Here is a 24554-nt window from a genome sequence, read left to right as displayed (position 1 = left end):
TGGTGCAGCCTGAGACTGTGTCCTCTTGTTCTGGTGCTGGCTGCCTGGGAGAAGAGACCAACATCCACCTGTCTACAACCTCCCTTCAGGTAGTTGTAGAGAGTAACAAGGTCACCCCTGAGTCTCCTCTTCTCCAGGCTAAGCAGCCCCAGCTCCCTTAGTCTCTCCTCATAGGGCTTGTGTTCCAAGCTCCTCACCAACTTCCTTGCCCTTCTCTGGACACGCTCCAGCAAGTCAACATCCTTCCTAAACTGAGGGGCCCAGAACTGGACACAGTAGTCAAGGTGTGGCCTAACCAGTGCAGTGCACAGGGGCAGAATGACCTCCCTGCTCCTGCTGGCCACACTGTTCCTGATGCAGGCCAGGATGCCATTGGCCCTCTTGGCTGCCTGGGCACACTGCAGGCTCATGTTCAGCCTACCATTGACCAGTAGCCCAAGGTCCCTCTCCACCTGTAGCTCTGCATGGGGTTGTTGTGGCCAATGTGCAGAACCTACTTCCTACAGGAAAGATCAGCCATGAAAACCATTATCTGGTCAGCAAAATTAATTGATTTTGAGCAATAACGAAACTATAGTCTGAAAAAATAAACAAACCAAGAGCCAACTCTTCAGCTGCTTAAAAACTTTATTCTTTGACTTCATACACTTGAGCTATGAAGGCTTGTACAAAAAAAAATAATCCCAGTATGATTTTACTGATGTTAAAACTGCAGCTTTGTATTTTTCAGTTGTTTACTGTAAAAAGGAAGAGGAGAAAAAAAAAAACCCTGTCAATTAATCTACTGAAAGCATTAAACTTTCAGATTGTGTCATTATTGTTGCAATGAGGATTGGCCACGCTTCATTTTTATTAAGAAATGAGATTTCATTCAAATCTCTTTGCAAAATAACATGTCCCATTCCAAGGAGAAATTCACTGAGAAGTGAGCTTCAGTTCAAACCCTTTTGCTGTCTCTTAGAAAAAGCAAAAAAAAACCCCATTCAGTTCTAACTGAACAGAGCAAGGGCCTGTGTTTGTCTCCTCCACTTAGTGGGAATGCACCAGACCACTGAGGAAAAACCAAAAGAGATTATAAAAAACACATATCCAAACTTCCCAGACTGGCAACATTCAGAATAAAATACTTGTGGGAGCCCTAGCAGCCCCAGCTGCAACAGGGAGTGCAGCAACATGGAGAGATGAACAGTGGGGTGGAATGTAAGCAGCAAACCCCTCCGGTGGAGGAATGAAGTCCAACAGCTTGTAGAAGGTGTAGGTATGTGATATGGCTTGCAGAACTGGATCCTGTGAGAAGCTGAGTGGCTTTTGCAAGATGCTATTTGAGGGTACCAGGCACTGAGGTATGGGAACCATGAAGCCCTCAAGTATCACCTGCAGATTTAGGTCCCCAGTGCAATATAAAACATATGTGCTCCCTTTAGTGGCCTGGGAGCTTAGCTCTTCCTCCAAGCATTTGCTCTTAAGTTAATTAAGCATTTAAAAATAACAGTCTCATTTACCAGAGACTCAACATAAATACTACTCTGTCTTCAAGGGGCCAGACTTTCTGCAAGGGTAAATCAATACAGTTTCACTGACTGAGGATCTGGCCTTAAAGTCTATCCAGTGCATTAAAACCAGCGCAGCATGACATATGCCTTGGCAGTAGAACAACTCTCAAGATCAATATTTGAGGGAAATTTGGCAGTAAGAAAAAAAAAAAGAGCTGTATTTTGAAATGCTGACATCTCTTTAATCAGAGCTGACCACCACAGTTTCTTCTCTTGTGAACTGTACAGTGATGCCTGGAGTTTCGCTGTCGTTCTCCTCAAGCTTTAGCCCTGCGTTGTCCAAGCCAGCGCTGCTGCTGGGCTGCGGCAAGGCAGTGGGTTCTGCTGTCCGAGTGGGAGTGGAGCAATACAAGATGAAACCCACCATGATGATAACGAAGGACAGGATATAAAGACCTGAAAACTGTCAAGAGAGAAGAAAGAGACATGTGAAGTCTTCTCTGATGTAAAATCATATCAAGGCTGCCTTGTTTTGAGAACGTGAAAGCTATCTTCCGTTTAAAAATTAATGAGGATTATCACCACAACCTCTACTCAGGACTGACAATCAAAATGTAACAGTTCCATTCACTGACAAGCTTCTGGCATGTTTTCTCTGCATCTCATCCTCAGCATGGTGGGATGGGGAGTTTTCTTGGGTCTACATACTAGAATCTTACAAAAGAAAGTAAATGGCTGTAAATACGGTGATACTAAAGGATAGTTGTTACACACCTGAATGCTGGAACACTGTATCCCTAAGAGAACTTCCTTTCAGCACTGGCAAGAGATGAAAACTCTCCATCCTACTGAAAGTTACCAGAGTAGATGGTTCTCTGCACAGCTCTCTTAAGTATCTGCAGGGTTAGATAAATGTAATTCCTGGACCAAAACTGGTTTGCTCTCAACACCCAGTTTGAAAAGAGGAGACTGAGGCTCCTTTCACAAGATTGGTATTTGTGCTCTGTTAGGTGTAGTGTGAGGTAAGAGAGCGAGCTGCCAAGGTACATCAGGCATTTGACTCACTGTTTTTCACTTGCCTGCCAGAAGTCCAACAATGGCCAGAAAAATAAATGCTTACTTTGTAACACCAGATTAAATAACACAAAGTGATCAATTTATCAACAGTGAGGAATACTTTTCCAGCAGGTTTGTCCTTATTGCCTTTGCTAATCCACACTGGTTAAACAGTATGCTGAAGGACATAGAGCATCCTACATCCCACAGTCAATATTCCCTAACCTCCTTAAATTCTTCAGGTGTGTTTAAAAAAAACATGTTCTGGCTTATCAAACAGCAGAGCTGGGTGAAATGAATGGCAGGACTTGGACAGTGGACTCTGATCCAAAAAAAAACAAAAGACTTGAGGCATCTATATTAAGGCACTGTGATTCCTAGCTGGCAGTCACTTGGTTTGGAAGCCCTTGGAAGGACCTATGCAAAAGGAAAAGCACATTGAAACACAGTGGCCTTGTGATATGTGCCCTCCCTCTTCACCTTGCTGGCTGTTTGCCTGGAGGAACTTGAACTCAAGCGTTCATCCTCTACAGGAGGAAGCACCAAGCTCTCAAGACATCCTGATGGAGGCAGCAGCATCCATGGTCTTACCCCTGATTTGTTCCAATCAAACAGGCAGAAGTTGGGTCAGTATCAAGGCACCTGCAAAACTTCTCCACAGTGCAACCTAAGGCCATGAGTGAACACGTTTGTGTGCAAGAGCATGTGGCTGGCAGGCAAGACTGGGCAGTGACAATAACTGCTCGATGCCCTCTTCCAGTGCATACAAAGCAGAAGGTATCTCAGATCCTGCTCAGAATTGATTTCTCCATGAGAAATTAACACACAGTCAGCAAGCCAGGGTGCCAAAGCTGTTGCAGCATACCTGTGATTCACGACCTACCTACATCTTTACAGCTATTGGCACAGGTGAATCTCAATCATGCTGCTCCAACCTCCCTATGAGTTATATTTCTTTCTTCCATTTCTGGGGAGGGCTCAGTGGTCTTCTGGCATTTTTTATTCTTCCCCCCTCCCCATTTAAAATACAGCAGTAACTTCACTGCTTCAGACACTAATTTCACTCATACCTATGCAGCTATTCCCATACCCACTATCATGCTTAAAGACTACTTTATATGTTACCAGAGGACTGTAACTCCATCTAGTGTCCCTATTTGCAGTGCACTTCTCTTCCATAGGCGTTCATACAGCAAAAGCATTTGGAGATCTTTTTTAGTATATCTTGAGGGACTACAGGTATCTACATAATGAGATCATTAGGAACAAGCACAGCAAATATACATTATGGAGTAAAAGAGAGAAAGAAAGAGCTTATCAAAACAGCTATAAATAATTCACTTTTCACCTTAAACAGATGTGGTTGGGGCTGAAAAGTTGAGTGCATCAGCAAAACGCTGTGCACAAGTTAAAACCTCATCCTCCCCTTTTTGCTGCCTTATTGTTTCTAACCACAGATGCAAGCTCTTATTTTAATAAATAGCTGCAATCTCCTAAAACAATCCCAAAGTCTTCTCTAATTCATTTTTTCCTTTGTGCTACCAGAATACCCTGATGCTAGTAATTAAGGGATAATCTGCTACCAGTAAAAAGACTCCTTACAAAAATAAGCTAAAAATCCTGATGAATAAATTTATTATATCCCTTCCAAAGCTCTTGCTTATTTCTTCCTTTTAGCTATAAATTTATAATCACTTCTTGAGTTAAGCTACCTGGGTGCCTAAATATGTTTAGAAGTGACTTAGAAAGAATTTTTTTGTCAGAATGTAAGTATGGTTCACCTCCTACCTTCATTTTTAATGCATGCTTTGTATCTTGGAGCAAATTTTGGAACCCAAGCCAGGGATGAAAGCCTAGCTAAGAGACTCTTAAAAAGGCAAATCCAGCTGCTCCCAGCTAGAGCTACCTGCCATTACCAGAAATCCACACTGTAAAATAAATTTGCCTTCATTTTCAGAAACAAATCTGACTGAAAAATCTTCTGATTCTCCGTAATGCTGAAGAGAAAGCAACCACGTGGAATAATACAAATTACACTCTTAGGCAAAGTTCACAAGCTTCTCACTAAGCCCTTCCAGTCACCGAGCAACAAGCTCAATTACTCCAATTGCTGTAATAAGCCAGGTTCTCACAAATGACTCTGGATGAAAAACGTAGGGTGGAATGAAATCCTTTTAGCTTGTCATTTAGCTCGAAAAGACATTGCCAACAACAGTTTAGAGCACAATGAAAGTAATTGTCCTTTGGAGAGGTACAGTATTTATCTGCATGTTTTGTAATTCCTTTAGTTTCTCCTTAGCAATGTCACTGAGAGAGCTTGAGTCTTATCCCAAGATGTTGGTAATGAACAGATCAAACTTCTGAAAGAAAATAGTCATTTCTGGAAATCAAAGCAAGCAGCTCTTCTCTCAGACACCAAATGCCTTTGAGGACAGGGTGATTCAAACTCTCTCCTCAGACATGGAAAGATGAAGCAAATCTAACATACAGTTGCACACAGGGCTTACAGCAAGAACTCTGCCACCTGAACACCTCAAGCAATCACTTACTATCCATCAACATTAACATATTCCATCAAGTGTCAGACTGTTTGAAAATCACTATCTGCCTAATGGTGCCATGCTAATTAACTAAGTATGACTCTTCATGATTGGCATCTGCCAACGATGAGCAATACAAGCTGTAAAAACACACAAGTACAAAGGACTGCCCAGTGCCTTTTATGCTTGATTTATAATTTTGGAGTGAAAACATAACTGAAATGACAGTGAAAGAATGTAGGTACTTACATTATAGAAAAAGAGGAAAAGCCCAAAGAACAGACTGTAGAGATCCGCAGTCAGAATACCCAGGTTGACCGAGGTTGCACTGGTAACTTTAATCACTACTGGCATGAAGCTATACAGTCCAAACATACACAGGGCAAAGACTGTGAACAGCAGCACTGTAAAACAAGATGACAATTTAAAGAGCACTGACATCCTTCAGATGCCTTAAAATCATGCTTTCTTTTTTTCCTCTTAGGATAAGGTCTCCTAAAGGATATGGGAATGCAAATTTAAGAAGACATGGAAGAAATATTTCATTTCCAAGTCTATCCTCTTTGGCAAAAAAAAAATTGCTGTATCTGTACAAGAAAGTTCTCATTCTTTCCTAGTTAAGGTAAAAGCTGACTAAAGAAATTTAGAGCCATTTTTATCATGTACAGTTCTGCTGCAGTCAAAATGCCATATAATCCATTTTCCCAGTATTTCATTTAGGAAGGACAACAGAAAACTGTTCATGTGGTGTTCCAGCACCAGACACATCTGTAATTAAACAGGTTTATTTTTCACTTATTTCAATTTCTTTTCAAAACTTGCTTCATGTTCTATGTAAGACACAAAAACCTGAGCTCAAAGGTTTTTAATGCTCAATCCTGCAAACCACAGCTCTCTGCTAAGCTGCAAAGTCTGCAGAAAACAGATTGGGACAATATAATACAAATGTTGCTTCATATCCAGAGAAGGAAAACCTAAACCCCAGCTCTCATAGTATCATTCAGGGTTGGAAGGGACCACAAGGATCATCTAGTTCCAACCCCCCTGCCATGGGCAGGGACACCCCACACTCGATCAGGCTGGACAGAGCCTCAGCCAGCCTGGTCTTAAACACCCCCAGGGACGGGGCCTCGACCACCTCCCTGGACAACCCATTCCAGGGTTTCACCACTCTCATGGTGAAGAACCTCCTCCTCACATCTAGCCTGAATCTCCCCACCTCCAGCTTCATTCCATCCACCTCCAGCTTCATTCCAAAGTCTAAATGACTGTAATTCCCAGTGTTCTGCAGAAAAGCACACCATTTTGTCATCCACATACCAATTTTCCAGTTCCATGGAATCCTCATTATCTCTTTATGTTCCACAATGGCTCTAGAGTAAAAGATACAATACAATAGAAGAGAGGGGGGACAAAAATCATAGTCAAATCATTTAATTGCCAAAATCTAAAAGAAACATTTTGATTTATAATCCCTTAATTTTCATTTGACACTGTGTTGAAGGACACTAACTCCAACATCTAACAAGCATGAGAAAAAAAAAGAAAGACTTGAAAATTAAAGTGCCTTGAAAGTCAAGAGCACTTCTATTTCATTCTTATGCCTTCTTGCCAGGCTTTTTCACCGTTCAGAGATTCAGTTTTATTCAATATACCATTTGAGGAAATTATTAACTATAATGATGAGAAATGAGGAACATAAAATTCATTAGGTAGACTTAAGTGCATGTGGTCTGTTACTCTGCTGTGGTTATTTGTAAGAGTATACAGGGCTTCATTTTAAGTTTAATATGGAAGGTCTTCCCACTAATGGTTATCTCCTGAACTCTTCCACAGAGAAAATCCACAAAGAAACACATTGCCGTGAATGGTCCTCAGCGTACTGAGCGTCCTCACGAAGATCAGCAAAACCAAGCCAAGTATGGGATGTGCTCAAGTGCACAATTTCAGCTTTAAAATGGCTGTAATAAGAGTAGTGCAAATAAAAAGGACATGGAACAGGTGCTGATCAGCCACGAAAACAAAATCCACGTGAGAGGACTCCCATAGAGGCCAAAGGCAGATGTAACAAATCATTCATTCATCACAACATGATTTCACGGTAGACAAGCAATCATCTGTAGGATAGTCTTAATTAGTTTTAAAATAAATATTAGATCCTTACAGCTGTAGACCGCTGATAATAGTCCCAAACAAGCCCACCATTCCTAGAAACTCCACTCTGCTCAGATTTTTCACAATGTATTCCTCACTCACATTAGAAATGGCATACAAAGAAGCACCAAGAAGCACTAAGACATCTCCAATCACCACGTCACTACCTGTACAGAAATATTAATCCACAATAAGAGTAATGCTGCGAACACTTTGCACACTTTCTTTAAAAAGACAAGCAAATTTAACTCTAACATCTCTACCTTCCTAGCACCTTCCAGAACGAGGGGAAAGGAAACATCCCCTCTGTGTGCAGGTGAGTGGCTTGGTGTCTCCTTATGGACTCCGCTACCTGGCCACTTCCCCCTGCACAGCCTGGAATGAGCTAACCCCAGCATTTAAATTTCATCCTAATCAAGCCACTGCTGTATAGTCTGGTCTAATTCTGCTTCTGCTGACCTCAAGCACTGTAGAGACTGAAGAAAACTCCCACTTAGAGATGCTCCCCCCTTTCTGAATATTGCCTCCACTTCAGCAGTAAAGCATGATTCAGGTCTTGCTAAAATCAGTCTATTGATTTCAGCAGGACCTGGACTCAGCTTCAAGTTTATGAAAGGTCTTAAGTGGCCACTGCAGATGGGTGATATCATGTATTCTGCTGCATTTTGTTTATACTGTGCAATGGGACTCCCTGTGATACAGTAAATGCCATTATGCATCAGATAAATAGCAAGAGGACCACTTTTGTTTAAATCCTTTAATTGACTTAAAATTTCCTTCCTTGAGCAAACTGGCAATCACTAAGAAGACACACTAGAAATGGATACCCAAGTCAGTGAATAAAATCCAACTGTCTTAAAGTCTCATGGAAAGACTTTTCTCCCTCAGGACTGGTATACCTGTACCACAAAACACTAAAGCTAGGCCTCAGTTTGCCTTGACACCTTCCCTACAGTGAGGCCTCAAAATAAGACCAAACAGGCTTGTCTCTATGTTGCTTGATGAAGTCAACACCCTGAAATTTACCTTGACTCATACACTCTGGCTCTGAAAATTCAAACTTCTTATTCAAAATAAAATTGTTATGATAGGGATTGATTTAGAGAGAAAGACCTGCCCTTATCTGCACCTGAATGGATCCTGGTCCCCAGAACCCAGCCTCCCCACTTAAGGTCCCAGGAATCCCCAGCATCCTGTCCACATCTCCTTTTGCTCTCTCATAAGTAACCCTCTGCTTTCCAGACTATGATCTGTGGGCCTTAGGTATACAAGGACCATTTCTGTCAGATCTGCCAAAGATATCTCTGAGAAGTCAGCTACTGTTGAGTAACTTTATCTGCTACTTGTACTCATAGCAGACTGCAAATCAGAGAAGTCTGGCTGCCAGCAGGCTGATACCATGTAAGCAAGGCTGGTCCCTGTATCTTTTATTAGACTATCTCACTTGCTTAGTAGAAGTGAAGAAGCTTTCAAGAATGAGGCCCTTCATCAGGTCTGATGCACAGCAGCAAAATTTAAGCTTAACACAAGTGTTTCACTTTTAAAGTGGAAGAAATAATCACAGAAACTACAAGAAAAGAAATTCCACAGCTCCCTATAAAATCAGCATCTCCTCAGCCACTATCTTCTTGGACAGGAAATACAAACAGTAGCTTGTCTTCTCTTTAAAATTAGAACTATGTGCACTCCCCCTGTATTTGCTCCTCTTTCTCCTTTACAAGTTAGCCCACCATGGGAATGTCTCTGCTTTTCCCCCCACCCTCATGATAAAGGACTCCTTACCTTCACTGTCCTGCCTCCCTGCCAAAATGTCTGCACCCACCATTGTTCCTACACCCAGCAAACAGATGGCAACAGCAAGGAAATGGATCAGCCTGTATCTTGCACGGAGAATGAACCACGACAAAGCCATCAGCACAGGAATCCCAAAACAGTCCAGCAGCTGTGTGTACATAGAAATGGTTTGAATTAGAACCCTACCCAAATCTGGATTACACTGTCCTGAAAGTAAATGCACAGGATCTTACTTTCTGTCACTATCAGAGGTTAATGAAAGCCACAAAGCAACCCCAGTGATTTCATTGAAAAGAGGTCAGATTTTACCATTAAAAGCATTTTGCAAGTGAAAGAGAAGCTGGGGCAGGTGTCCAGTCTCTCCTGATAGGAAGGCACTGACCTAGAAACCTGTCTAGCAATGGATCTAACTAATCTCTGCAGCTTTGCAAACAAATGCCAGGATGTAGCTCTGAAACCACATTGCTCCCCATGACACCAATACAAGGAATTATTTCCTTTTCTCCCCAGCAAGTTTTATGTAGCTCATCCTTTCACTCCTCAAATCTGCAATTAGAATTTAGGGCTCCAAGTATGCAAAGTAAAAATCTGGAACAACTGAAGGCTACAAGTACTCTGATTTTACATTGAAGTGACTGGGAGGAGAATCTGATTCTGCAGTTCTGGTTTTAATTCCCCCCTACCCCAAACTGGATCCTACTGGAAAAGAAAAGTAAATTATATGGTACATGTGTTGGAAGTCATGTGCAAAACTAGTAGAAGACAGGAAGGGAAGAGCAGGTTTTCTGAAGTCACCTTCCCAATCTTCCAGTCTCTCATGAAAGTATGTACAAGCCACCAATGTGTTCTCATTACTCTGTCAGAGCAGACTCTCAATTAATCTGAAGCAGGTAACACATGCTAATTCACCCATGCCCCAGCAGCAGAGACACAAAAGGCAGCTGGAGTTTAGAAGCTCTTCAAATGTGTTTGCAGACACTGCTCCAAGCAGACTGAACAGCTTTGTTTCAAGGATGTCTGCACTCCATGACACATCCATCTTCTACCCATTCTCCCTCATGACAGAGAGTATCAAGAGTCAGCTGTGGTCTTAATACAGATGGGCATAATGTTCTAGAATAACCAAATAATATTGAGACTATTAAGGTAATAATTCATATTTAATTCAACGAATTCAAAATTTCATCATCAACCAGGTTGGAAGAGACCTTCAAGATCATCATGTCCAACCCATTAACCAATCCAACCCACCTAAACAGCTAAACTATGGCACCAAGCACCCCATCAAGTCTCCTCCTGAACACCTCCAATGATGGTGACTCTACCACCTCCCCAGGCAGCCCATTCCAATGGGCAATCACTCTCTCTGTATAGAACTTCTTCCTAACATCCAACCTAAACCTCCCCTGGTGCAGCCTGAGACTGTGTCCTCTTGTTCTGGCTGCCTGGGAGAAGAGACCAACAATTTGGTTCTGAATTTGTCTGGAAGGGGGTGGAGGCAAAAAAGTGTATTTTCTGACCTCAGTAGAGTGCCATGAAACTATATAAGAGGACAGTGTACACCAAAACATATAACCAGCTTTCCAAAGATTGCTCACAAATTACTTTCAAATGTCAGCCCTTAAAACTTGGTCTCTTGAAGTCCCTACAAAGTATTAGGTCCAGCTCAATGGGACTGAAGTATAATCATTACAATCAAGACAAGAGCCCTTAGTCCTTAGTGTTTATTGCCCACCTCTGCCTGCCTAAGTGTACTATTGCAGTTGCCTTACCCATGTCATTTCATCTGTTTCAATACCACTTTGCTCTACTGGAAAACATCACACTGTGCTATCCTATCCAATCACAGGTCTTTTTCTCTATTGTACTCTAGTCTAGGCTGAGGAAAAAATTGAACTGTTTGGACTACAATCAAAACACAAGAAATATTACAAACATTAAAAGGCAAATATTTACTTCCCTGGTAGTACACATCCCTTGCACTACTAAGCAAGCTTTCACTTCCCTGTTGAGATGTTCCCACATAGCTTAAAGCAGTTTTCCAACAAAAGAGAAAGAGTGAAAGAAAAACCCTTCAAAAAAAAGAAATCCTTAATTAGGATGTAAGAAAGTGGTACATAACGAGCCAGAAGCTCTTTCAGTAACACCAGATGGGGCATCACTACATTCAGACCAAAAACATACTGCAGAGCTACAGCATCCCAGTTGGAAAACTTGCAGCCAGGACACATAGGCACCAAATGATGAAGAACATGCTCTAGTGATCTGTTCCAGGGAACAATTATCCTCAATTACAGAGAGAAGAAATCTGATTTCCAACTACCGGATCTTGCCTTCCCTTCATCTATTATGTTACAGATCTCTTTGGTGGGAAATGCTCTCTTCTAAACAAGATCAAGATCAAAGAGGTGCAAAGCAGATGTGATGCCTCAATGAATTGTGTCAATGAAATAATTTGCAAGAACAAAGTTTATTTACTGGGGGTTTATGCCATTTACAGTAGTACTGTGATACTGATTACTATTGCCAGTAGAGCCTCAGCAAATCTATCTTATTCAATCCCAGCCTGCACTTTCACATGGGGAAAAAAATGGATAACCTGGTGATTTGATTTACAAATGTTTTGACCCAAGCCATGCTTTGGCCACACTGTTTATAGGAGGTAGGGTGAGTAAATTATTAATAGATGTTTTAATACATAGTTAATAAACTATCATAGCCTGTTGGAGGTCATTGCTTTGCTTATAACTGTGAGCTCCAGATAGTTTTGTGAAGAACAAAGCTCAGCAGTTCACCCTGCCCGCTTTCCCACAAGACTCCCTTAGGGCAGCCTCCACCTGAGTCCCAGGGAGTCAGCCTGCATTTTCTCCTGTTGAGGTTCACACTCTCCCATGAGCTGATATCCTGTCAAAGGCAGCCTATAAAATGCCTTCACTCAAGTTATCTTGATTGTGCCAAATGATATGCCAACAACACAAAATCACAGCCTTGCTGCTTGGTTTTTCCTGTGAAATATGTGGTTGAAGAGCAGAAGATTCAAGTCTTGACACATGACAGGACACCAGCAGCAAGAATACTCTCAAGCATTGCCCTGGCCACAGCCTAACAAGAAGAATTCAGCTGTGAACCAAAGCCTTTTTCTTTATTTACACAGAAATGAGAGCTGCCATCCCAATGCTATCTCCTCAAAAATCTCCCAACTTCTTCCGGGCAATGGTAGTATTTGATAAATAAAGGAAAATCAGCTCTGCTTTTGTGTGCATGTGTGAGAAAATACATGGAAGTTCCTTGCTGAGCTGACAACATTTATCTTTGAAGACAAGGTTCACAGGGCTAAGCTGAAGCTCCAGTCAACCAACATTTTAACAGCGCTTACCCTGTATTTGGGGAGGTGCCATACACTCCTGCACTGTTTTATGCTCCCTGGGCACCCACTCACAGCTAGTACTGCAGACAGGCCATCAGGCTTGGTGCTTTGAATGACAGGTTCTGATGAAGCTACAGAACTGCTTGCTACTGACTGACAGAAAATGCCTTGCATTAGAGCAAATCATAGGCTTTTGTTGTTGTTCTGTATCTTATTTCTGATAGTAGTGAGACTGGTGACTTCAGAGAACGCACAAGAAATCTTATGGCAACAGACAACTACAACAACTTCACTATTGCTGAACTGCCACAAAGCAGCATCAGTCTGAAGGTTACCACAGGGGAAAAAGGTTCAGCAAATGCTGTTTGGCAACCAGACAGGACAACCTACTCTACCTATCTATTCTTTCTTAGTTTCCATGAAAGAAATCATGGAAGTAGCTTTGCTACTTCTGGGAACCTGAACCTGGTTCAAAGTCCTGGCTTTTTCAGCCGTAAAGTATATGATCAAAGAGTCTCTCAATTATGAGCTTAACTTATCAGCATAACTTGATCTTGAGACCCACATGTGTCACTCTTAAAGCTTTGATTTCTTAGTCATTATTTGTAAGAAAATTAAAAGCCTAACAAGTCCTAATATGAAAGTATAAAGTGGAAATGTGACACTGATAATCCATCAGGCACATGTTACTGGTCTTTAGCAGTGCAAAGAAAAGTTACTGCAGTTCTCTTGAAGAGCCTAGACCACAGTTTATTGTTTTACAGGTAATTCTTTTAAATATTAATCCCTGGTACTCTGACTCTGTAAAACACTGATACCTAAACACTCCCTTCCAACTAACGGCCAGCTCTGCATGGTATGTTATTTTTTCATTCGGGTAAGTGGGGCCATGACCCCAGCCACAGATCTACCATCAGTAAAAGCAGGCAGACTGGCTTGGCCCCAGGCACACTCCCTTTTTGCTTCTGCACCATCTCCTCCCTTGTTCCAGCAGCCGCTGTGGAGCTACACAGTGAGATAACTTGAACCTGACACGTTTCTCCGATAGTCCAGCAAAAGGCAGGGTTTAGTCTGATTTTGCTCAGAGCCCTCAGCCAGTTTGCTCAACAGATTTGATGGTGCAAGCTTGGCAGCATGCAGCTGGGAAGCAGGAGGAAAGCACTACCTCTTCCAGAAGCTTATGCCTGTGCAGGGTGACAAAGAAGGCCCAGCCCTAGCCCTCTTGCTTACAGAGCTATTTCTGAACACAAGATTTATTCTAGTGCAGCAACACAGCACCTAGCACCAGCGCTGCAGAGGACGTCTACTGTCACTTCAGGAGCCTGGCACACTGAGTTCCCTTCTATCTCTTACAGAGAGAGGCATATCCATAAGCCATAGGGCTGGTCACTCACTGCATGGTCAGCAACATCAGTTAACTAGTAATATGTCTTCATGTGGGGTGCTACATCTCACAATGCTTCTCATAGCTTTTAGGACTAGACAAGAGTCCCATCAGCAAGAGCCTGTGCTGAGTGAGTTATCTGGTCATAAATCTTTACTTTGCATCAGGAAAAAAACCTGAGTGGCTGTCAGCAAACTCTTAGAAGTGCTTTCTATCAAAATAATTAGAGTTCAACTCAAGAGCTGGCACTGAGTAATACAAGCCAATTTTCTCTGCTTCCTGGAAATGTTATTTGTGATCCAGGATGCTCTTCCCTGTACTACAGAGAGAAAATATATATTTGAAAGTGGTTTTTTAGGCTTAAATAGCTTCCACATCTGTCCTATGAATCTCATTTCAGAAACCAGTCCAGAACAGTAAGAAAAGCAACAATTCAGAAGAGAGATCAGTCCTTACCTGCACACTTGTGAGGGTTGTGTATTGGTAGGCTTTTACTATCATATAGTTGGCTTCAACGTCAGCAAGTCCCAAAAAAATATACTTCCACCACCTCTGTTTCAAAATTTGCCAAAGACTGTCACTGCCTATTTAGAAGAAAGCAGCAAACAATAAGTGTTTCTTTCCAAGCAAGTGTTAAACAGGAATCTTACTTTTTAGAAGCATAAGTAATACCGAGATAGTCTATCTTGGTTGCACCTGCTTAGGAGAAACACAACATCAAAATGCAGCCTGTGAGGAGGCAATGCAAGTGGTGAAAAGCACATAAATTTTCACAGAATCAGCCAGGCTGGAAAAGACCTCAAAGATCATCAAGTCTGTCACCCAACCCTATCTAATCAACCAGACCATGGCACTAAGTGCCCCATCCAGTCTTTTCTTAAACACCTCCAGGGACATTGACCCACCACCTCCCTGGGCAGCCCATTCCAATGGGCAATCATCCTTTCTGTGAAGAACTCCTTTCCAAGATCAAGCCTAAACTTCTCCTTGCACAGCTTGAGACCATCCTCTTGTCCTGTTGCTGGTTGCCTGGGAGAAGAGACCAACCCCCACCTGGCTACAACCCCCCTTCAAGTAGTTGTAGAGAGCAATAAGGTCTCCCCTGAGCCTCTTCTTCTCCAGGCTAAACAACCCCAGCTCCCTCAGATGCAGGAAAAAAAATTGCAAGACTGGAGTTATTTAAAGAGCAAATTAAGAATAGGAGGAACACTAAATAGCCTCTGGTAAAGAAGCTTCTTACAAAAAAAGTCTATTTTCCCTAATATAACATTGGACTTAAAGAGCATGTAATTCTAAACAGGCATGAAATGAAATAATATTAAATGCACATTTAACCTGTGAAATTCACATCCATGTGCTATTGCAAAGCAGGAATTTAACCATGAACTCAAAAAAAAACCTTACAAGTACTGGCTTCTTTAGTTTCAAAGTATGAAAACAAAAGGTAGAAGATGAAAGAAAGGAAAAAATTAACTAGACTCTCCCATCCCACATTTCACATACCAGTCCTAAATGCCAGCATGGTTGTATAAACTAGAAGCAGCAAAGCATAGTTGATGAAACTTTGAAACATTGGAGTATTCACTTGGTATTTTTCTGCTAGGTACTGGCTTGTAACAGCAGTCCCACAGATAAACAAGGAGAGTATCTGTCCCAGAATGATTGTTTTCAAAATATGCCTGTGAACATAAAAACAAACAAACAAACATACATAGTTAGCTTAGAATGAAACATGTACAATTTAAAAACAGGTAATTGCTGGTTGTCCAGACAAAATGTTATTTTTCAGAGTGACACTTTATTCTTTCTCTGCTCCCTGTCAATGTTGTTCTGATTACCAGTAACTGAGGTTTTACCTGCACAGAAGATCAATAAAATGGTTTGGGTTGGAAGGGACTTTACAGACCATCTAGTTCCAACCCCACCGCCATGAGCAGGGACACCTTCTGCTAGATCAGGTTGCTCAAGGCCTCATCCAACCTGGGCTTGAACACCTACAGGGAGGTGGCATCCATGACCTTCCTGGGCAACCTGTTCCACCCTCATTGTAAAGAATTTCTTCCTAATGTCCAGTCTAAATCTACCCTCCTCAAGTTTCAATCCATTCCCTCTCATCCTATCATTACAAACCCTTGTAAAAAGTCACTTTCCCAGCTTTTCTGCAGGCCTCCTTCAGGTACTGGAAGGCTGCTATGAGGTCTCCCCAGAGCCACCTTTTCTCCAGGCTGAACAAACCCAATGCTCTCAGCCTGTCCTCACCAGGGAGACGCTCCAGCCATCTGAACATCTTCATGGCCCTCCTCTGGACCTTCTCCAGTAGTTTGATGTCCTTCTTACGCTGGACACACCAGAACTGGACACAGACCTACTCTACTGTCATTACAGCCATATAAGAAGTGAGGTGAGTTCAAACCACAAGTAAGGGAGACTGCAATAATTTCCAAGGACCTTAAAGCAGCTCACTTAGGCAGGATCAGACCATTAGCAGGATCTATTCCCATAAAGAGAGGTATTGATACACACAGCCTGCATTAAATCCTTTCTCCTCCACTGAATCTCCCTCTGACCATGGGCAACAGAAATCTGCAACACGGAGATAAGGCACAACTGCTTTCAGCCTCTTCTGAAAGGTGAGCCTTTGAAAGGGCTCTGAGACCCTGAACTGCACAGTTCTAAGGAAATACAAAAGCATTAACCATAGAATCATTGGACAGCCCAGGTCAGAAGGACCTCAAAAGATCATCTGGTCACAGGGTGCTGTAACCTAGCACCCTGTCCAGTCACATTTTGAAAACCATCAGTGAAGTGGACTCTACTGCATCCCTGGCAAGACTGTTCCAGTGATTCAATGTTCCCACTGTAAAAAAAAACCCTCTTACTTACAATTGGAATTGTTGTAATTAATCCTTACTGTGTATTTTTTCTGCTATATTCCATAATGTCCTGCTGTAATTGAGAAGGGACTTATAAGCACATTTTAGTCAAAGATCATGTTTTCATTAACAACTCCTTTGAAGTCCAACCCACACCTAGGGCTGGAGGGAAAACTCACTCTTTTAGTAGCAATTCTTCACCTCATATAAAGCAAACTATTGCAGGTGGTACTAGACAAACTTGTTTGCTGTTTTTTCTGTCCAGTGGAGCCACTCAGATTTGTACTACCCCAGACTCTGCCTGCATACTCACATTATACACTGAGAGGGGCTCAGGGCTGTGCTGGCTGTACTGGTCTGCAAGACTCACATCTAATCTGCTCACTCTGAAGGCTACTGATCAGAATATAACCATCTGCACAACTGATTGTTTTTTGTTTTCCTTACTGAAAGTAATTAAGCAAGGGAAGACGGTATCCCACATCTCTCTCCAGCCATTTCTGGAAGAGCACAAACGTGCCAGGCACACCATCTGACAGCGGCATTGGTTGTTTTCCCAAGGTGGGTGACTTTAACATCGGAAATACCAGCTCACTCAGCCAGGCTGTGCAATCCAGCTATCTGGTGACAAGATGGGTGTGTTCAGGGGTGCTAAAGCCAACTACAATCACAAAGAAAATCCTCCCTTTGGGAAAGGAGGCAGCTTTACATGGATTCTAATTCAGCTGTACAAATCTTGTTTTCAATTCAACTTGACCCCAAAGCTCTTCTGACTTTAAAAGTGCTGCTGGGCACATTGTTCTCTCTGAGTCATTTTGATGAGACAGCAAAAGCCCAGCCGTGCTGCAAAATCAAGAGATTTGAGCTTCATGCTTTGCTATAGCTTATTTTACCAATCCCAGCAATGGCACACATACACATCATAAGCATTCATATATCATGTCACAATCTTTTAAGGTCCTATCCAGCTTTGTGTGAATAAATCTGGTGTGTGAGAGAATATTCTCATTTGTAGCATTTTGAATACATAAGTAAATAACAGAGACCATATTTCAGCTAGAAATTTATCACAGAATCAGTCAGGGTTGGAAGGGACCTCAAGTATCATCTAATTTCAACCCCCTTGCCATGAGCAGGGACACCTCACATTAATTAGACCATGATTATGTCGTAGCACAACATCAAACTATCAGAAAATGCCTTCTTTACCCTCAGTGCAGGAGACACAGAGCAAGCTTTTAGTAATTTATTGGGCTAAATTCATTCTGTGCTTGGATTACCTGGGACAAGGGAATGGAGGTGGGGATTAAACTGGAAGAGAAGCACGGCTGGGCAAAACTGCTGCAATGTGTAGGAGCAAAGCTGTGAAGCCTGTATGGTCCACACAACTAACTGTTCTTGTTAGTACATTTCCAGGAGAGCTTATAGCTGGCAGAAACCCTGCTCTCCTGAATGCAAACTCCCCTGCACTCATCTCCTAGGTGATGTCACAGAAATGGGCACAACCACGGGCAATACAACCCACACTCATCTGGCCCATTTACCGTGGACTTCTGTGGGGCAAGGTTTTAAATACTTTCCTGCAGGACATAAGATGTAAAGAGGTAGCTTTGCTTGTCCTGAACTACAGCATCCTCTCTATAGCAAAGGCCTGGACTCTGTGTGCACAGTGTTATGGCAAACTGTAACTATGTTCCAGCAAGAGGGGCAGAAGGGGGAAAAATCTGCTGCCATTCAAATTTGCTAATGACCAAGCAGCTTCAACCACCACTTATGAAAAATTAGGAAGACCCAGATGTCCTCTTGCAGTGGATTAACTCCACTAAACTGATCTTCAGCTTTTCAACTCTCTACATTACTCCAGTTTAAAGCACCTAGGGAATTATCTCTGGTGTGTTTTGGGAAGAGACACAGAATAACCAGAATGTTCAGAACTGTTTGCTTAGTGGTTACTGCACCATAAAGTGTTGCTACTTAGTTAATGTATGTCTCAGCAGTACTACAGCATTTACTTCTACAGTACTGAAGGCATCTGACAAGGAAAGCAGGCTTCATCCCTTCTTTATTTTTCATTTTAATTCAGAGATATTTTTCTTCCCTGAAGAGATTCAGAAAGTTAACATCAAAAGGGCAACATAAAGACATTGTTCACTGACAGTGGAAGGCTGCCCTCAAACAATGGCCCCTGCACACACCAAAATACTCATTTCTGGAAACTTTGTCTTCATATTAAATATCTCTACCCTGACGCCCCTGGACACACACCCCCCAACACCAGGTGCAAGCCTCAGCAGGAAGCAGCCAGGATCTCAAAAAGTGAACTTACTCGAATTGCAAATGTGATGCCACGTTCCTGGCACAAAACACTGGGGCTCAAGGCAGCAAGACAACAGCTTGAACAGACCAAGATGACCCTTGTTATGTGAGGGTTCATAAGCCTTTTTATTTCAGTGTCCACTAAATTCCCCACAGCAAATTTACCCTCAGCAAAACCTGGAAGCAAATGTTCCATCCTATTGGTTTCCATTTGCAAGACAATTTCTTGCAAGAGAAATGCTTCGAAGACACGAGTTTCCATTCATTCTGCTATCGACAAGAGTATTGATGAGCGTCACTTTCTTATTAATAATTTATTATTAGTTTTAATATATTAATTATTAACTTCTTTGTGACAGAACTTGATCCTCTCTGCTTGCCTTTTTTTTTTTAATGCATTGGTAAGGCCTAAATTACTTAGGCCTCTCAGATGATGCAAGGTAAGTGGTCTGAAATGGCCTTTTATAGTTTGGGGGGTTCTGTTGCTGGTTTTTTAGTGCTTGGTAGTTGGCTACTATGCAATTACTCCTCTCCCTTCCACCACCCTATCTTACGTAGCTATATTTTTGGCTATGGGCAAAACTAGGAGTCATTTGGAGGTATATTAGAACATGAGTTCCATAAATTGGTCTAAAGCCAGCGTTAAGCAACCTCCGGCTCTTGACATCCTGTGAAAGTCAGGCTGCTTTTCTTTGGCTCCATGTGAAATGCAGAAGAAAAATACCCCCAGGTATTAAAATACAATCACAAGTCTATATCTGAGGAAGTTAAAGGCAATCTAGTAAGCCCACAGTTAGCAATCTCGTTGGCTATTACTTTAATAAATCCTGTAACGCTAATGTAATTGGGGGGTGATGGTTTGGTTTGGTTTTTTCACAGCAATAAACACAGCTTTTCAAAACATACATTTATTTATGCCAGCAGTTAAACACTTAACAGGCAAGGCCTGGCAACGCTTTACAAAGACAGTTTACTTGCACTTCAGCATTAACTACCAAATCCTTCCTGAAGGCGTGGGAGGAAAAGATCATTTCATCTTAATAATCTCACTATTTCATGCACATAGTTAAACAAAAACATAGGTTCTGACTAAAGACATATTCCAGCATGGTTAGCAGATAGCTCAGAGCAGTAAAAAAACAAACAGCAACATAATTTAAGAATTAATAATTTTTAGAAGCTAATGTTTCAGCGTTTTGCTTTGAAACTGAGGCCAATTTAATTTGTGAAAGGCAAGAACCAAAATGAATTGCTAATTTTGGTGAAGAACCAGAAAGAACTACTGAAAAAACCCCACCCCTTCCTATGACTCTGAAATGCCTCTAGAAAGACTGAGGCAGCTGAACCTCCAGAAAAAAACAAAACAAATCAGTACTTCACACAATACTTTGCAAAAGTCAGTGACAGCTCACTACTTTCTTTCAAGTTCCATCAACAAACTCAGTGTGGCCATCTGGCAACATTTTACAAAACTACTAGCACTAGTGAGGTCACTGACCAGTTCAAGAAGTTCCTGTCTTGTCTTACTGGGCATTCCTGACAGGCTGGACGAATGAAAAGAGAAAAACTTAGAACTGGAATAGAAAGGCATGCATTGGTCTCTGCACAGACCTCCACACAGTCCAGTCATCGAACACCAGCTTACGAGTTCGAGGCTGGAGGAAGAGCCAGCACCTCCTGTTTGTCAGCCGAGGATACCTGATGCAGTAGCTCTTAGAGAACGTATCTAGAGCTCAGGGGGTAAAAAAAAAAGCCTCTTAAATGGATTTTTTTTTTTCCCCCAGGTGGAAACTGAAGCTGGAAGTCAACAGTAGCTCTTGCAGGCTGGAAGTCAGAGGAGTTTCATAGTTTCATTCAGGGTTGGAAGGGACCACAAGGATCATCTAGTTCCAACCCCCCTGCCATGGGCAGGGACACCCTACACTAGATCAGGCTGGACAGAGCCTCATCCAGCCTGCTCTTAAACACCCCCAGGGACGGGGCCTCGACCACCTCCCTGGACAACACATTCCACGGTTTCACCACTCTCATGGTGAAGAACCTCCTCCTCACATCTAGCCTGAATCTCCCCACCTCCAGCTTCATTCCATTCCCCCTAGTCCTATCACTACCTGAGATCCTGAGAAGTCCTTCCCCAGCCTTCCTGTAGGCCCCTTTCAGATACTGGAAGGCCACAAAAAGAGCAGAGTTCCCACAAAAGATAGCACTCCACAAGTACCAGCTTTGAGACACATGTGATGCTTGCAGAGCTTGGCAGGTGTGTTTTTTCATTGGCTTTCCATGCATAACCAGTGCTCCCATTTTAAGTGATACACTTGAACAGGTCTGTCCTAAGCCAATTCAATGAAGGACAAAAAGGGAGATACTGGTCTTTCTGGACTCCACACCTCATCTCAGCTATTTTGTCCTGTTATCTTCTCTGCCCCCTGTGACCTGCTCTTGACAGCAACGTTGTTAAAACTGTACAGAACAAAGTACACGGGGAAAAAAATAAAAGGCACAGAGTGGACAGGACGACAGAAAAAATATTAAGCCAGAATTACTACAGAAATCAAAAGCATGTGTGCATATGTTAGAATACGCGCTTAGTTGAATAAAGTCAGATATGTCACTAATTCTACACTTATCTTCGCTTCACACCCTCACTCAGCAGCAGTCACAGGCTGCGCCTTGGCTGTGATTCCACAGCAGCCCCAGCACCAGAACAGCCTGTGCAGGCAGCTCTCCATCAGCAGAAGCCGAAACTCTCCGGGCGGTCGCCCGCACCCCGCCGCTCTCATTCCTGCCAGGGAGCCAGCCTGACAGGCTCTCCCGGAGGATAAAAGCTGTGCTCGGCCCACCCCAAGCAGTACCTCCGGGCCCGCACCGGGGATTCCCCCGCGGCGGGAGCTCCTCGGCAGCGCTGGCTCCGGGCAGGGCACCATATGGCTTCTCCCGGCGGCACAGAGAAGCCACCGCATCCTTACCAGGCTACCGGCCAAGGCGCCGAGGGCAGAAACGCTGTCTCCCAGCTTCGTTCGCTCGCTCCCGCAGCCCGGGGGAGCGACCCCGAGGCGGGGCACGGCCCTCCGCCGCCCGGGAGGCGGGTAGGAAGGCCCGCGCTGTCCCGCTCCACGTGGAGGCCGGCGGGGGTCGCGGCCGGGGACTCACCAGGTACAGAGCTTGGCCCCGAGCAGCGCCAGCAGCCGGCGCGGAGAGGCGGCGGCGGCCCCGGATGGTGTCTCGGCTCCGGGCGGCGCCTCAGCCCCCAGCGCAGCGGCAGCCGCAGCACCAGCGGCACCGGCCGGCGGCGCCCCAGCAGCGGCCGCCTCCATTGCACGGCGCTGCTCCGGCCCTGGGCCCGCCGAGAGGAGGGAGGCCCGGCGGGAGGGCGCTACGGAGGCGGCGGGCGGGAGGGAGGAAGGAACAGGCTAACCAGACGGCAGCACAGAACTGCGAGGGCGGCCGCCGAGACTAGCTTTGTGCCCGCCGAGGGGCCGCCCCCGGGAGGGGCATGGGTTGTCCTGGGGCCGAGGGATGGAGCTCTGCTGTCTGTTCTAAGATGCTCCTCGTGTCCCTTCTCCTTAGGGAGAGGGAAGGAAAACGGCCCGCGGGTTTCCTGCAACTCGCTGGGTGCAGGTGAGGGCAGAGCACAGCACGGCACCATACTAAGCACAGCAGAGCGAGAAGCAACAGCTACAAAGGCCGCTCCAGAAGCGCCAACATGAATTTCATATGCTGCTGTCCAGCTCAGGCAGCCCTAGCCGGGCGCCCTGGTGCCTGTCCTTGCAAAGCCTCTTTTTGCCCTGCCTAGATGCAGGCTTCAACCCCCAGCACATGTGGAGACCTGCCTGAAGCTGGCTTCGTCTCCTGTCAGCCTAACCTCTCTTGCAGTTGCATGCCTCGACGTTCCTCTAAATCCTTAAAGTTTAACCTCTCCCACCTTTGTGCACATCCTTGATTTCCTCCCTTCCTAAAGTTTTAACTACCACCTGATGACTCCTACATTTTGTCGTGCTTGTCTTCACCCATGTCAGCCAAACCCACCCGGAGAACTTGGTGGCATTTTGCATATGCTGGTGTTTCGTTGTTGTTTTGGGCTTTTTTTTTACTGATGCTCTGTACGTGTCACAAGTGATGGAATTAAACCCTGCAGGTGCCTCCAGGAGGAGCAGTCTTCTGCCCACATTGGCACAAATATTTGTCACTGTCCTGGCTATTGCCAGCATGCTTTCTGACACAAGATAACAGCTTCTCAACCTTCACCTTTTCCCCGCAGGGCACCACGGTTTAATATTTCTCCCCCAACGCCACAACGTTTTTTCTGATACATTTTTCTGTGTCGCAGGTCTCTCATCTAGCTGTGTTTAACTCCCATTCTAACTATCCAAGTTTATCCTCGTGGGATTTGAGTCAGGAACGTAAAAGGGGCATTATTCTGCCATTTCAGGTCATCTTTGTCGCTTCATGTGCCTGCCAATCCCCTTTCAGCAGAAAGAGAAAGATGATTTTTAAGTCTGCTATTTCCCAAGTGCCAGGCCCTAACCACTAGGATACTGGTTACATGGGAGAGGATGGGTCCCCAGATCCCCTCTTTGACTCTGTGATCCTACAATATTAAGGCTGTAGGTCAATATGAAAGAAAAGTTGTATAATAATCTTGGGGGCAAGAGTTGATCTGCTGGAGGGTAGAGAGGCTCTGCAGAGGGACCTCGACCGGCTGGACAGATGGGCAGAATCCAACGGCATGAGATTGAACACATCCAAGTGCCGGGTTCTGCACATTGGCCACAACAACCCCATGAAGTGCTACAGGCTGGGGTCAGAGTGGCTGGAGAGCAGCCAGGCAGAGAGGGACCAGGGGGTACTGGTCGATGGTAGGATGACCATGAGCCTGCAGAGTGCCCAGGCAGCCAAGAGGGCCAATGGCATCCTGGCCTGCATCAGGAACAGTGTGGCCAGCAGGAGCAGGGAGGTCATTCTGCCCCTGTACACTGCACTGGTTAGGCCACACCTCGAGTCCTGTGTCCAGTTCTGGGCCCCTCAGTTTAGGAAGGATGTTGACTTGCTGGAACGAGTCCAGAAAAGAGCAACAAAGTTGGTGAGGGGTTTGGAACACAAGCCCTATGAGGAAAGACTGAGGGAGCTGGGGCTGCTCAGCCTGGAGAAGAGGAGACTCAGGGGTGACCTTATCACTCTCTACAACTACCTGAAGGGAGGTTGTAGACAGGCAGATGATGGTCTCTTCTCCCAGGCAGCCAGTACCAGAACAAGAGGACACAGTCTCAGGCTATGCCAGGGGAGGTTCAGGCTGGAGGTCAGGAAGAAGTTTTACACAGAGAGAGTGATTGCCCATTGGAATGGGCTGCCTGGGGAGGTGGTGGAGTTGCCGTCATTGGAGGTGTTCAGGAGGAGACTTGATGGGGTGCTTGGTGCCATGGTTTAGTTGTTTAGGTGGGTTGGATTGGTTGATGGGTTGGATGCGATGATCTTGAAGGTCTCTTCCAACCTGGTTTGGTTTATTCTAATTCTAGTTTATTCTAATTAGATGTTTTAAAAGAATATCCACAAATATACTTTTCTATTTATAATATACAT

The 24554-nt window shown here is 44.0% G+C and overlaps 1 protein-coding gene across 1 annotated transcript; it reads right to left on the bottom strand.

Annotated features, from left to right (window-relative positions):
- Nucleotides 1-598: 598 nt before the first annotated feature.
- Nucleotides 599-22455, bottom strand: SLC35F2 (solute carrier family 35 member F2). Its single transcript, XM_068144784.1, has 8 exons — nucleotides 22128-22455; nucleotides 15292-15467; nucleotides 14245-14372; nucleotides 9026-9185; nucleotides 7254-7410; nucleotides 6410-6462; nucleotides 5339-5493; nucleotides 599-1956 (listed from the first exon to the last, which is right to left on the bottom strand). The coding sequence occupies exons 1-8, from the start codon at nucleotides 22289-22291 to the stop codon at nucleotides 1735-1737; spliced, it is 1215 nt and encodes a 404-aa protein (XP_068000885.1). The 5' UTR covers nucleotides 22292-22455; the 3' UTR covers nucleotides 599-1734.
- Nucleotides 22456-24554: the final 2099 nt, after the last annotated feature.

The sequence above is a fragment of the Melanerpes formicivorus genome, unplaced genomic scaffold (genome assembly GCF_026170545.1).
Source record: "Melanerpes formicivorus ecotype bairdi unplaced genomic scaffold, bMelFor1.0.p_v2 SCAF_1, whole genome shotgun sequence".
In the NCBI taxonomy this organism is placed as follows: domain Eukaryota; kingdom Metazoa; phylum Chordata; class Aves; order Piciformes; family Picidae; genus Melanerpes; species Melanerpes formicivorus.
The sequence above is the reverse complement of the archived record's forward strand: the minus strand, read 5'-3'. Positions and strand labels throughout refer to the sequence as shown.

Bases quoted from the DNA above. Each gene is read 5' to 3' on its own strand.
- SLC35F2 (XM_068144784.1), bottom strand. From the start codon at position 22,291: ATGGAGGCGGCCGCTGCTGGGGCGCCGCCGGCCGGTGCCGCTGGTGCT. The intron at 14,373-15,291 runs GTATGTGAAATG...TCTTCTAAATAG, and splicing joins CATGCTGGCATTTAGGACTG to GCAGTGACAGTCTTTGGCAA. The intron at 6,463-7,253 runs GTAAGGATCTAA...CTTTTACTCTAG, and splicing joins ATTATCAGCGGTCTACAGCT to AGCCATTGTGGAACATAAAG.